Source organism: Sceloporus occidentalis, unplaced genomic scaffold (assembly GCF_023333645.1).
Source record: "Sceloporus occidentalis isolate IW3139 unplaced genomic scaffold, rSceOcc1.0.p SCAF_9, whole genome shotgun sequence".
Classification (NCBI taxonomy): Eukaryota; Metazoa; Chordata; class Lepidosauria; order Squamata; family Phrynosomatidae; genus Sceloporus; species Sceloporus occidentalis.
This window is the reverse complement of record NW_028316989.1, coordinates 41,211,563-41,224,022: the sequence shown is the minus strand read 5'-3', so window position 1 is coordinate 41,224,022 and position 12,460 is coordinate 41,211,563. Positions and strand designations below refer to the sequence as shown.

Genomic DNA, 12,460 nt, shown 5'->3' with positions numbered 1-12,460 from the left:
AAAAGTATTTTGCTCACATTTTGTAGCGTTTAGAGAAGGGAAATCAAAAGGATAACTGGACTTTAGCCATATTTAAGCCCTGGTGGTGCAGTGGTTAAATGCCTCTACTGCAACTGCAGTGTTGTGAATTCCATCTTGAAGGACTCTAAGGTCAATTCAGCCTATATTTCTCAGCCAGAGAGCTTTTTAAACTACAAACCCCAGAATTCCATAGGAGTTAAAAATGGAATAATAATGTTATAACGGTGTGTTGCAATTTTGATGACAGTAGCACAGAACTGATTCAGAGTACTGCTACTGTGATGCCCAAAAATACCTGCCTCCATGTAGATGGGCGTCAATGAGAGAGGGTTTTGTTGAAGCCCTTTCTGATTTAGACATATATTTCCTGTTTGGAAATTAAATATTTACCATTACAATCTCTATTTCTTGCCCTTGTTCACCTCTTGGTAATTTAGAAGGGTGGGGAACTGACCAAACAGGAATCAGGCATGAGAATGGTAGGCAGGGTCAGAGACCATTCCTGATTCCCAATGGTGTTTTTGTGAAGTTTATCTTCCCAGGAGTGAGCTTTAAAAATGGCTCGCTTCTAAGAGGTTTGGGCGGGTCGGGTGTGTATCCTTTCCCACTACTATGAATAGCTGGAAAACTTTTGGAAAATCCCTCTGATGGGGGACTTCCTGCTAAAGAGGAAATGGACAGCCAAAATGGATGAGTAAAGACAAATTTAGCGGACTCTGTTCTGACGAAGGGCAACGAACATTAGCTTCTTTGGCCATAGAGCTTAAAAACAGAACCAACAGGGTGTATAAGGGAGCTCCAAAATCAATTTTATAATGATCATTAAAAAGATAATAATTGATCCTCTTGTATTTTTTAAAAACTTTTTCCCCCCTAAAATTTTACCCCACTTCCAAAAAATAATAATAACAGAATGATAGGGGCAATCCTTCTGTGATCTCTTGGTTTTTCTATGCTAGAGACCCCTGAAGTATATATGGATGGATATAGAACGATGATAAGGTGTAATAATACACAACACTGAACTGATACCGTCCTATTATGCAACGTGGGATACATTTTCAAGTAGTTGTCATTTTTCCTCTGGCTCCATCCAACATGGCTTTGAAAACTATCAAAATGCTAACAATGAAATACAGAAATCCTAAAAATGATAATTAAAATACAACTACTATATTAGAAAGAAAGAAAGAAAGAAAGAAAGAAAGAAAGAAAGAAAGATCGCTCCCAGTAGAGAAAATATATACACAACAGGTAAAAAAACAGCATTCCCATCTTTTCCTTTTTTTGGTCACCAAATACACATAAGAAAAAACTTCCCTGGAATCATTTAGAAAAACCTAAAAGGAAGAGACAGTAGTAGCTTAATTACTAATTGTTCCACAGTTTGGGGGCCATTTTTGGAAAGACCCTGCTGTTCTTCCAGTGTGTATGTACCTTCAGAGCACATGTTAACGTACGGAACCCCATTAATTTCATAGGGTTTTCTTATGTGAGGAGTCCTCAGAGGTAGCTTTGCCCGTTCCTTCCTCTGAAATATAGCCCAAAGCATCTGGTATTTATTGGTGGTCTGTCATCCAAGGAAGAAAGGGGGAAAATAAGTTGGAATTTAAAAGCACAAATGTCTTCGATACTGGATAGATTCATTAGCATTATTATAAAAAGCCCAAATCATCACTCCCATCCCTTCCAAAAACCTAATTTGACAACCCAAATATATTTGAACAAAAACAAATGCTTATTCATGGTCTTATATAAGCCATGGAGAGGAGGCGTTTGTGAACCAGCTTTCAGATGAACACAGTGTGCTAAGAAAGGCAACAAATTGAACCAAATGTACCAGAAGATGGAGCTATTGTATTAAACTCCAAAACACAAAACTGTGCAGTGCCTTTGCCAGAACTAACCAAAATTTCATACTGTGCATGCCTTCAAGTTGTCTAGAACTCTCCATACGTAAAATGTAGTACAAAAGCAGAGGAAATCAAAGGGACACAAACAATTCCCAAAAGAAAGGAAGATGTGGATTTGAAGTCTGCAGTTTAGAGTAAGTCTTAAAAGAGGAATTTGCACATTTAAACTTTATTATATTCAATCCTATTATGTTCAGTTTGTTATGACACTGTTATTTTGTAAGTTGCCTTGGAAGAAGTTCTGTATTGAAAGGGAAGACAATAAAAAGATAAATCTAGTCCCCTCTTATCTGAACCTGCCAGATAGATAGATAGATAGATAGATAGATAGATAGATTTTCAAAGGCGGACGCAAAGGTAGTTGGAACAGGATATGCAAATATGTCAAAGCAGGCATGGCTCTTGATTGTTTTGGTTTTGTATATGGCAATGCTAATAATTTAATGATGCTTTCATTTTGACAAATAGATGGAATGTCTAAATCTAATTTGAATGGGTGTATGTAATGTCCGAGCCCAAAACATAGGAGCGCAGGAGTCATCTTTACTGACAACATGCCATCCTTTTCTGGCTTTATCCCACCTCTTACATCCATTGCTAGGGCCTTTTCCTCATGTTTGCTATCTCACTTGATGCTGCGAGTTTGTGGGAGGAAAAACAATCTTCCTTTCTAATATATATATATATATATATATATATATATATATATATATAATTAACAGGGGTATTTCTAGAGTTTGGAATAGTTATTTTTAGACCGCCAGTCTCAGAATCCCCCAGTCATTTTGATCCATAGTTATGCAGGCTGGGAATTTCTAGGACTTTAAGAAAAAACAACATTTTCTTTAAAATCTCCATGTATTATCAAACATGTATGATCTACAAGCTGGCTCCATTTCCGCTGTATAGTGAATGGGATGCAAAAGAGCAGCCTCTCTTATGCATTCCATTTTATTCTGATTGGCTCACAGCTTTCCTCCAGCTGGACCAATCTCTTGCATGCAGGATCCCCATGACAACCTGCAAACGCAACACAGATCTGTTGTTGTGCTTGGAAAAGCGTACAGCAAAGCACAGTTGGTTTGATTCTTGACCGCCAAGGTCAATGTTTTCACTCTCCTTCCAGGCTGACTTCTGAGCCAGGCAACATGTTCAATATAAGGACAAGCATGAGTGGCAGGGTCTACAGCCCAGGAGTGCGTATAGGAAACTGGAATGAAGATGTCTGTTTAGAAGAGGTAACTAATATCTATTCCTTTATCACAGCTTGGCATCATTTGGTTTCCACCATTGTTGTGGTTGTGTGCATTCAAGTCATTTCTGACCTATGGAGATCCTAAGGTGAACATATCGTGAGGTTTTCTTGGCAAGATTAGTTCAAAGGGGGGTTGCATTTGCCTTTTTCTGAGGCTGGGTGACTTGGCCAAGGTTGCCCTGTGGTTTTCCATGGCCGAGTGGGGATTCGTATCCTGGTCTCCAGAGTCATAGTCCAACACTCAAACCACTATTTCATGCTGGATCTCTGTTTAGGTTGGAATGTGCCTGTGCAGATTTAAAAAATGCAGTGAATGATTGTGTGATCATAGCAACAGGTTTAGCTTTCAGTTTACCCCCATTCAGGGCCACATTTATGTAGATATTACGGGATAGATGCCATAAGAGATGAAATGCATAGGCTATAGCTTAGGATCACTTACTGTTTTACTTACAAGGAAGCATGTGTGGCTTTAAATCAGATCAGAACCTTCACAGAGAGATGTGTGTATGTATGTGCCTTCATGCTGCATGTCAATCTATGGTGATTCCCATGAATTTTAGACAACTGTCTTGGGCTAGGAATATTCATAGGTAGTTTGCTATTGTCTTCCACTGAAACATAGCCTATCAAAGGTGGTATTCCTTGATGGTCCTCATCCAGGTCTAACCCAGGGCTGACCTTGTAGCTTCCAAAATGGGATCTAGGGCCATGTAGGTATTTAGGATGATTTAAACCTGCACTTGTCTGCTCCCTCCCCATTTGAGGATTGAGGAAGAAGAAGCCATCACCTCCATTGGTACTATTGCTGGGAAACATCAGGAGAAGGTGGGTTGAACATCCACTATCACACAGTTTGTGATGGTTCTAAACAGAACTGGGGACATATTTTTTGTGAGTTAAAAAAAGAAAAATGCTCGATGTTGTGTTTAGGTTCTACCAATGTTTCTAAAATCTGTTTCCCGAGTGTGAAAACTGTACCGCTCGGACCAAGCAGCGATAATGTATGGGATGCAAGTTAAATGCCATGTCAACTTTTTTCTTTAAAACAGGAACTCCTGAAAGACTTCTTACATAAAAGAGAAAAAGGAGAACTTCTAATCCAGAAATCACAAAGAATTAAGGACCTCCTTTACAAGAAGGTACAATCATTATTATGGTTTGCTTAGATTTATGTTCTACCTTTCTTCTGTGACAGAGCCCTGTGTGATGTGCATAGTATTCCCAGTTGATGTCACATATGTGCATTTGTAAGGCTTTTTAGAGGGCTGTAGTTTTGTGAGCCTCCATACCCTGTAATGCAAGAAACTATGAAGGATGGTCTGACAACTGCAGCTGGTCTGTGAATGCACCTAGGTTTCTGAATTGGGTAATCTAAGGGCACTGCATAAGACAAATGCTGAAGGAATTGCTGTTGCTACTTATCTGTTTTCAGCCCATGCTTAGTTTTATTGTTAGTTTATAAAGTCCCAGCAATTGGTTACCTATAAGACCAACTTCTCCCAAATAGACCCATTTGGTCACTGAAGTCACCTGAAGACCTCCCCTCAGTAGGGCCACATGTCCAAGATGTCTGCTTGGCAATCTTTTCGATCAGGGCATCTGGTGTAGCAGCAAGTACTGTTTGAAATCGTCTTCCTTCAGACCTTTGACATGTTCCAACAGTACTTAGTTTTTAATGCATGTTAAAAATATTTTTTAGTTTATTTATTTTTTTCAGCAAAACTTCCCTGTTTAGTTCCAGCTAATATCTGTATTGTGGACTTGCAAAAGAATTTATAGTTTGTATTCTGTGTCTGTGTGTATTGTGTTTATATTGCATTTTACTGTGGACACCATTTTGAAATTTTTGGATATGAACAGTAAATAAATATTTACACACACACACACAAAGAAAATAATGCTTGTCTCTGAGTTACAACCCTCCCATATGTAATCCAAACTATACATATATGATGGATGGGAATGTAAGCCACTTGTGTGCTTTGATAATTTCAATTAGATATTAAGAAGGTAACAGTTGCAGAGAACTTCCATGCTATAATCCAGTGGTTTCCAAACTTTGGTCCTCTGGGTGTTTTGGACTTCAACTCCCAGAAGCTCCAGCCAGTTTGGCCAGTGGTCAAGAATTCTGGGAGCTGAAGTCCAAAACATCTGGAGGACCAACGTTTGGGAACCACTGCTTCTCCTTCAAATTGTACCCTCCAGATGATGTTGTATTCCAGCTCCCAAAGCATCTAAAGAATATTGGTTACAGTTCATTGTAATCCATTCTTCTTCTTTAAAACAGGAACAGCTCTCCATTTCAAACGATGGATTTATTCACTTTGGAGACACTGTTCTCTTGGTGAATCTAGATAACGGCCAAGCATCTGCAGAGAATGAACCTGGATTGTGCGGGGATCTCTCCCTAGCTGTTAATCCCAATGAAGCAGATTTACATAGAGCTCAAGAACTGGTTGCCCCCTGTGAAGTTAGTGCGATAAAAAGTGTGTCCCCAGTTGGACGGAATGCATTTCGGATTTTAAGGTGAGGGAGACTGAATAATTTAATAGATTCCTTGAAATGTAATTTTCCTTCTAAGGCAAAAAGAGTTTTTTTTTAAAAGGATTAATTTCAATATAGCAGAGGCAAGCAATGCAGTCTCCAGACTAATTTAATGCAGTCTACCTGCAAAAGACCTCTGAAGATGACCAGGTCAGATCTCTGGCTGCTGTGGTTAATTGTACAATTACTAAAAAGAGGAAGCATGTCATCAAAATAGTGGTCACCAATCTATGTAAAATTTGCATACATTAATATGTAGTCATGAGGGCCAGTGTAGTGTAGTGGTCTGAGCTCTGGACTATGACTCTGGAGACAAGGGTTCAAATCGCTGCTCAATAATATAAACCCACAAGCATGCAACTTTCCATGCAACTGCCTACATGAAGAGTGAAATCAGAAGTGATGCGTGATAACAACACAATGGTGGGATCATCACCTATGGATCACCCCTGCATGCACAGAAAATACCAAAGGAACATAGATTGGAATATCTAAATTTATAGATATAAATGCAAGCTTAGAAATAATGGTCAAGATCTGACTTTACCATTGACATTTTGTAGCATTATGAATCATAGCTATGTTGCAGAAACACAACAAAGCCACACACACACACACAAAAAAAAAATCACCAAAAAATGAATCGATAACATGTGCATCCCAGACCATGGCTCCAATGTGCACCAGGCACTTCTGATATACAGTGGGTCCTCTTTTTTCATTCTAGTGCTTCCTAGATGGTGCCTTGAAGTACAGTGGAGAGTGTCCCATTGCCTATTGGTGACCATTGGGCTATGGTGGATCAATCTCTCCACTAGCTACTGTTGTGCAATGGATGTCCATATGTCATAACATCACAGAATATAGAATCTACAAAATAACTAAATTAGATTTTGCACAAAAATAAGGTCATTTATAAAGACCTAAGTCCCAAGTACAATGCCAGCCAGTGATTCCAATTTAAAGAGAATATATTGCATCTCATCATAATGGGGAAGACTGTTCCCATGTTAATAAATTAGTCAAAACTGCTTAGAGTTTGACATTATATGACACTGGCTCATTTCTATTGAAGCAAAGTACAGAGAAGTCATTCCCTTTTGTAAAGTAGTTTTAATTTTGTCTTTTTATTAAAGCACTGAAGGAGAAGCAATGGGAGATCCTCTCCGATATGGACAGAACTTTGGTCTTGGAACAACAGGCGGCTTTTCAGGTCGAATGGTAATTAATTAACAGCGTCCATATCATACTGTTGACTGTACTTTTAGGTTTCCATAACTATATGGGGTTCCACAGGAGTTAGTCCTGTATTGTTGTTAATTCCTATCAAGTCGACAGAGCCACTGTCAATAAGCTTTGACAATTCCAGGAGAATAGAAGTCCCAGGAGACTGGAGGGGGGCAAATGTTGTCCCCATCTTCAAAAGGGATCTAGGAGTCCTAGTAGACATTGAACATAAGTTAACAATGTGACGCAGCAGCTAAAATGCCAATGTGATTCTAGAGTGCATCAATAGAAGTATAGTGTCTAGATCGAGGGAAGTATTAGTACCACTCTATTCTGCTTTGGTTAAGCCTCACCTGGAGAACTGGGTCCTGTTCTGGGCTCCATATCCCCAAAAAGATGTTGAGAAGCTGATGTGTATCCACAGGTGGGTGACAGGTCTGGAAACCATGTGCTATGAGGATAGCCTTAGGGAACTGGGGATATTTAGCCTGGAGAAGAGAAGGTTAAGATGTGACATGATAGCCATGTTTAAACACTTGAAGGGATGTCATACTGAAGATGGAGCAAATTTGTTTTCCACTGCTCCAGAGAACAGGAGCTGGAGCAATAGATTCAAACTGCAGAAAAAGATATTCTACCTTAACATTAGGATGAATTTCCTGAGAGTAAGAACTGTTTGACAGTTGAAGACATTCCCTCGGAGTATGGTGGAGTCTCCTCCTTTGGAGATTTTAAAACAGGAGTTGGGTGGCCATCTTTCAGGGGTGCTTTGATTGTGATTTCCTGCATGGCAGGGGGTTGGACTGGATGGCCCTGGAGGTCTCATCCAACTCAATGATTGTGTGATTCTGTGTCTACATCCAAAGTTAAGGACTATGTGCATTGATCGTTATAAGTAAGAGATAAAATAATTCTATATTGTTTCACTGCAAACATTTCATTTTGGCTCCAGTGTATAACCCACTGATCAATGTAAATTTGGATAGGATCCTGTTTCTTACAAGTGTTTCTATGCCGTGGCTAATTTCCTGATAGTATGCAGTGCTCCTCATATGGAACAATTCATAATGAATTAGCAAACTGAAGAACACAACTTCGCCCAGATCAATATAATACTACAAATACAGCCCCAGACTCTAGTAACTACACTAATACTTGTTTTGCTCTTATGTTTGTCTTTCAATCTATGCTGCTTCTTGTCAAATTTCCTGGCAAATCACTGCCTTATGTTTCCATTTTCAGCTATTTCTAGCAAGTGACCACAAGACATTTGTGAATATGGCTAAGAAATCCCACCACCAATCTGCAATCATGACAGATGAACTTACTTACCTGGCTTCTTGGCAAGCTACCTTTCTGGATCCACAGTTACGCCTGGAAAATGAAGGTCTCCCAGTTCCTGTAAGAAACGATATAGAACTTCAAGATCAACTTGAAAGCTATTTCCCCCTTTTACTGTGTCTGTTCTGTAGAAGTTCTTATGCTATAGGAAACATTTGGGACCATACAGACAGGCCAAAATAAAGCTGCTTCAGGTCACTTTGGAGGTATGCTGTTTAAATGATGCCTACATCCTAAGAGGCAACAGACACGCCAAAGCTGCACTCCAATCCTTAGAACTGGAGTTTGGCATTGGCATGGCTTCCGGCCTCTTAGAATGCATGCATCATTTAAACAGCATACCTCCAAAGTGACCCAATGCAGCTTTATTTTGGCCAGTCCATATGGGCCCATTTGTTGCCTCTTCCAGTCTTTGTGTGGAATACAGTGTCCTATAAACAGACCTATATTCACACAAGTTTTCTCTCTTCCTCTTCTTCCTCTAAAACTTTTTCCAGAGGGTCCTCCAATATTGTGGAGCAGTTTTGAGGATGTGTGATATGTGTGTAAATATTCTGATGCCCAAAACCCTTACAGCAACAATTAACTGGATTCTGCTTAACATCATCATGTTTTCTCTGCGCAGTTCAATATTCTGGGAAGGGTCTCTCATCCCTTATTCATCATTTTACCTTCATCTTCTCTATCTAGACTTTCTCCATTTTCCTTAATTCTATCCTCTCACAGCTCATTTAATGATTTTTAAAAGCTGCCCAATAACATGTTATTATGACAAAAAACAATGACCAAAAAAAGTCATAAGTGCAAGATAAAATGTATTTATTGTTTTGATTTTATTGTAAGCTGCCCTGAGCTCTTCAGTAAAAGGTGGGATATAAATATTTTAATAAACAAAATAAATACAACTACCAGGCAGCATATAGGAAACATCACCATCAGTAAGAATAAAATGGAGGTGTAGACGTAAAGGACTAAAAATAGTTAAGATGTCTTAAAAGGCCTTTACAGGTGCCTCAAAAATGATAATGTAAGTGTTTGGTGGGCTTTTCTGTACATCAAATTCATGTACAAACAGTGAAAACCTACAAATGTTTTCTAACTTTTCCCAGGCAAACACAAAGATCCTTATTGTCCACAGCCATACAAACCAAGGATTGGCAGTACCTAGAACCTTCTGGATAAGGTAAGTGCCTTCTCTAGGCATGGCATATTAACATTGTTGTCATATATGGTCTTACCGGTAATATTCGTTTTCACCAGCTTCTTTTTTTCTTTCTTTCCACGGACAACACCTTCCAGAATTCCCCAGCCAGTACAGCCACTTGCTGGGCAATACTGGAAGCTTTTAACTCCTAGACCTTAAAAGAAACTTAAAAACTTTAAGATTCAAATCTTGTAAGGATTGAGGAAACAGAGATGTTGACCCACCTCCCTCAAAGAATTACAATTCCTGGGGTTCCAGGTGAAAAGATCATGAGAATTAAACCACTTCAGATGTTTAGTATAGGGAGAAAGTCTCTGGAGTCCGTTATTGAGCAATCCTGGAGTTCTGTGATTCATGCGGTTGCTTGGGGACACAGATCAGGTTTAGGACATACGCTATTCAGGTCATGTGTTAATTAATTATTCATTTAATGTATATCCCACTTTTCTCACATCTGAGACCCAAAGTGGCTAAGACTGTATTAAAACAAAATAGCTAAAACAATCTGAAAATGGAAGGCCCAATTAAATAAGAAGGTCTTTGTCCTCCAGTGACAAGAGAGCAGAAAGGGGGCCAACCAAGCCTCCCTTGGAAAAGAGTTTCAGAGCCTGGGAGCAGCCACTGAGAAGGCTCTCTCCCAAGTCTTCATCAGACATCCCTGTGATGGTGATGGAAGTGAGAAAAAGCCCTCCCCAAAGATCAAAACTCGGGTAGGCTGATATAGGGAGAGAATGGTCTTTCAGATAGTTTTGGTCATACCCAGCACTTTGGATTCTGCCCAGAAACAGACTGGAAGCCAGCTTCAGCAAGGAGGTTATATGTTCCCTATGACCAGCCCCAGTAATTCCTTCTTTGTGATCTGATATCCCATACAGGCAACGTGCCACAAACTTTAAGAACTAGTATCAGCTGTCCTTTGTGATGCCACTAGTCCTGCTCTTATGGTCAACAGTGCAGACTATATGTTGCAGTGCAGCCCAGGATCATTGGCCTGCTTCAGTTGTTCTTAAAGTACTGTAGTAGAAAATACAGTGCATCCTTTGTTTACGCTGGGATCTGTTCCAGACTCCTCCACATAAAACAAAAAACGCCTATACTCCAGCCCCATTTAAATGAATGGGGCTCGCATGCACGCCATGGACCCACTCCCCATTCGTCCCTATGGGACGCGCCGCCCCTTCCTTCCCATGTGGCTTTCTGTGCTGAAAGCTGTGTAAAGCATGCCCGTGTATGACGCGGGCGCACTGTAGTTTATTTGGACACCTTTTAGCTTGGTTTCACACTGGGTTCTGGACTGAAACAGCCTTGGTCAACATGACAGATGACCAACCTGGGGGAAGACAGGGAAAGTAAAAAAAAAAACCCAGAGTTTCATACATCTTCCCATCTGCCCATCGTTGACCAGCTGATGTTGTCCTCCAATGGTGCTTCTCCTACATTTTCCCTACACTACTTTTTCCTCTACAAACATAGAAAATCTGTTTTTGTTGGAAAAAAATTGAATAGCAGTGCAGTTCCTCCAGGGACCAATTCTCTTATCATGGGGACCAGAGAGGTCAAGACAACAGCTCCCCCAATCTCCCCCCAAATTAATGATATGTTGGGTCAGATGATGGTAACAAAATGGTTGTCTCCATCAGAGATGGTAACTGTGAGGCTCTTTGTTATTGGACTAAGGTTCCCAGCAGTCCTAACGAATGGCAAATGATAAGGAATGTTGGAAGTGGCTGTCCAATACACTCACTCTGTGTGTCTGTGTCTGTGTGTGTGTGTGTGTGTGTGTGTGTGTACAATTCCCATCCTGATCTATAATGATCAGCAAAAGCTTTGATCACAGAGGAAAAAGTGCTCTTGTGATTATGGAAATATCTGCTAGTTAATTTTTTTTGTTCATCTCATGGCTTCATGGCTAAGATGGGATGATTATACCTTGGTTTATTAAGAAAAGGTAAGCCCACCTATTTTAAAGCCACAGATTCAAGTTAGCTTAATATCCTGACTTGATCTGAAGCTGGTAACTGTAATTTCCAAGTATAGATGAACTGGGAAATTATGGTTAATGGGAAGTGTCCTCATTCAAACTTCTGGAAGCAGCTCTGTTCACAAACAAAAGGCCTGTATCTCAGTTGCATAAGCCAAGATATGATCATTTGAACTAGTGTGCCATGTTTGTCTGTGTGAGGGTACATTGGGCCCAAACAGACAGGCCAAAATAAAGCTGCTTCAGGTCACTTTGAAGGTATGCTGTTTAAATGATGCATGCATCCTAAGAGGCTGGAAGCCACGCCAAAGCCATGCTCCATGTCCTAAGCATTGGAGTGCAGATTTGGCACAGCTTCTGGCCTCTTAAGATGCATGTGTCATTGAAATTGCATACCTCCAAAGTGACCCGAAGCAGCTTTATTTTGACCTGTCTGTTTGGGCCCTAAGTAATCCTGGAAAAGCTGCCAAATGTATATGAGTCACTTGATGACCACAGCTTCATTCAGGTCAGGAGTGTTACTTGAAAGTGATCCAACATCAGATCTAACATGCCAAATCAATGTTTTTCATCTCACAATTAAAATAAAAATTCCTTACTTATCCGCTGCTAGGTATCCAGCAGTTCAACCTGAATACCACGCCTGTGTTTTTATTCCACTTCGTGACTACTGTATGAGGGTGAGCATAGTGTAGTACACTTGTAGACCTGCTGTTCTTTTTATTTAAAGGACATACTTTGGAAAGGAATATGAAGTCAACTGCCACACTTATCTGGATACCCATAAAGCTGAAGAAGACAAGAACTACTGGATAATGGTCACTGGAAATCCTAGTAGTGATGCAACCACCATGTTTGATAGACCTAAACCTCCATCAGAGGAGACGAGAATACAAAACATTGAACTCCAAGAAGAGGCATAACTTGCTTTTAAAACAATTTATTTTGTTAATGCTCCTGTAAAATAAATA

General features: G+C 39.9%; 1 protein-coding gene across 1 annotated transcript; it reads left to right on the top strand.

Annotated features, from left to right (window-relative positions):
* The first annotated feature begins 1,969 nt into the window (after positions 1-1,969).
* CFAP161 (cilia and flagella associated protein 161) lies at positions 1,970-12,460 on the top strand. The gene is made up of 8 exons (XM_089538334.1): positions 1,970-2,068; positions 3,061-3,172; positions 4,242-4,331; positions 5,480-5,718; positions 6,873-6,957; positions 8,206-8,364; positions 9,414-9,487; positions 12,220-12,460. Exons 2-8 carry the CDS (start codon positions 3,083-3,085, stop codon positions 12,410-12,412), a joined length of 930 nt encoding a protein of 309 aa, XP_089394460.1. The 5' UTR covers positions 1,970-2,068; positions 3,061-3,082; the 3' UTR covers positions 12,413-12,460.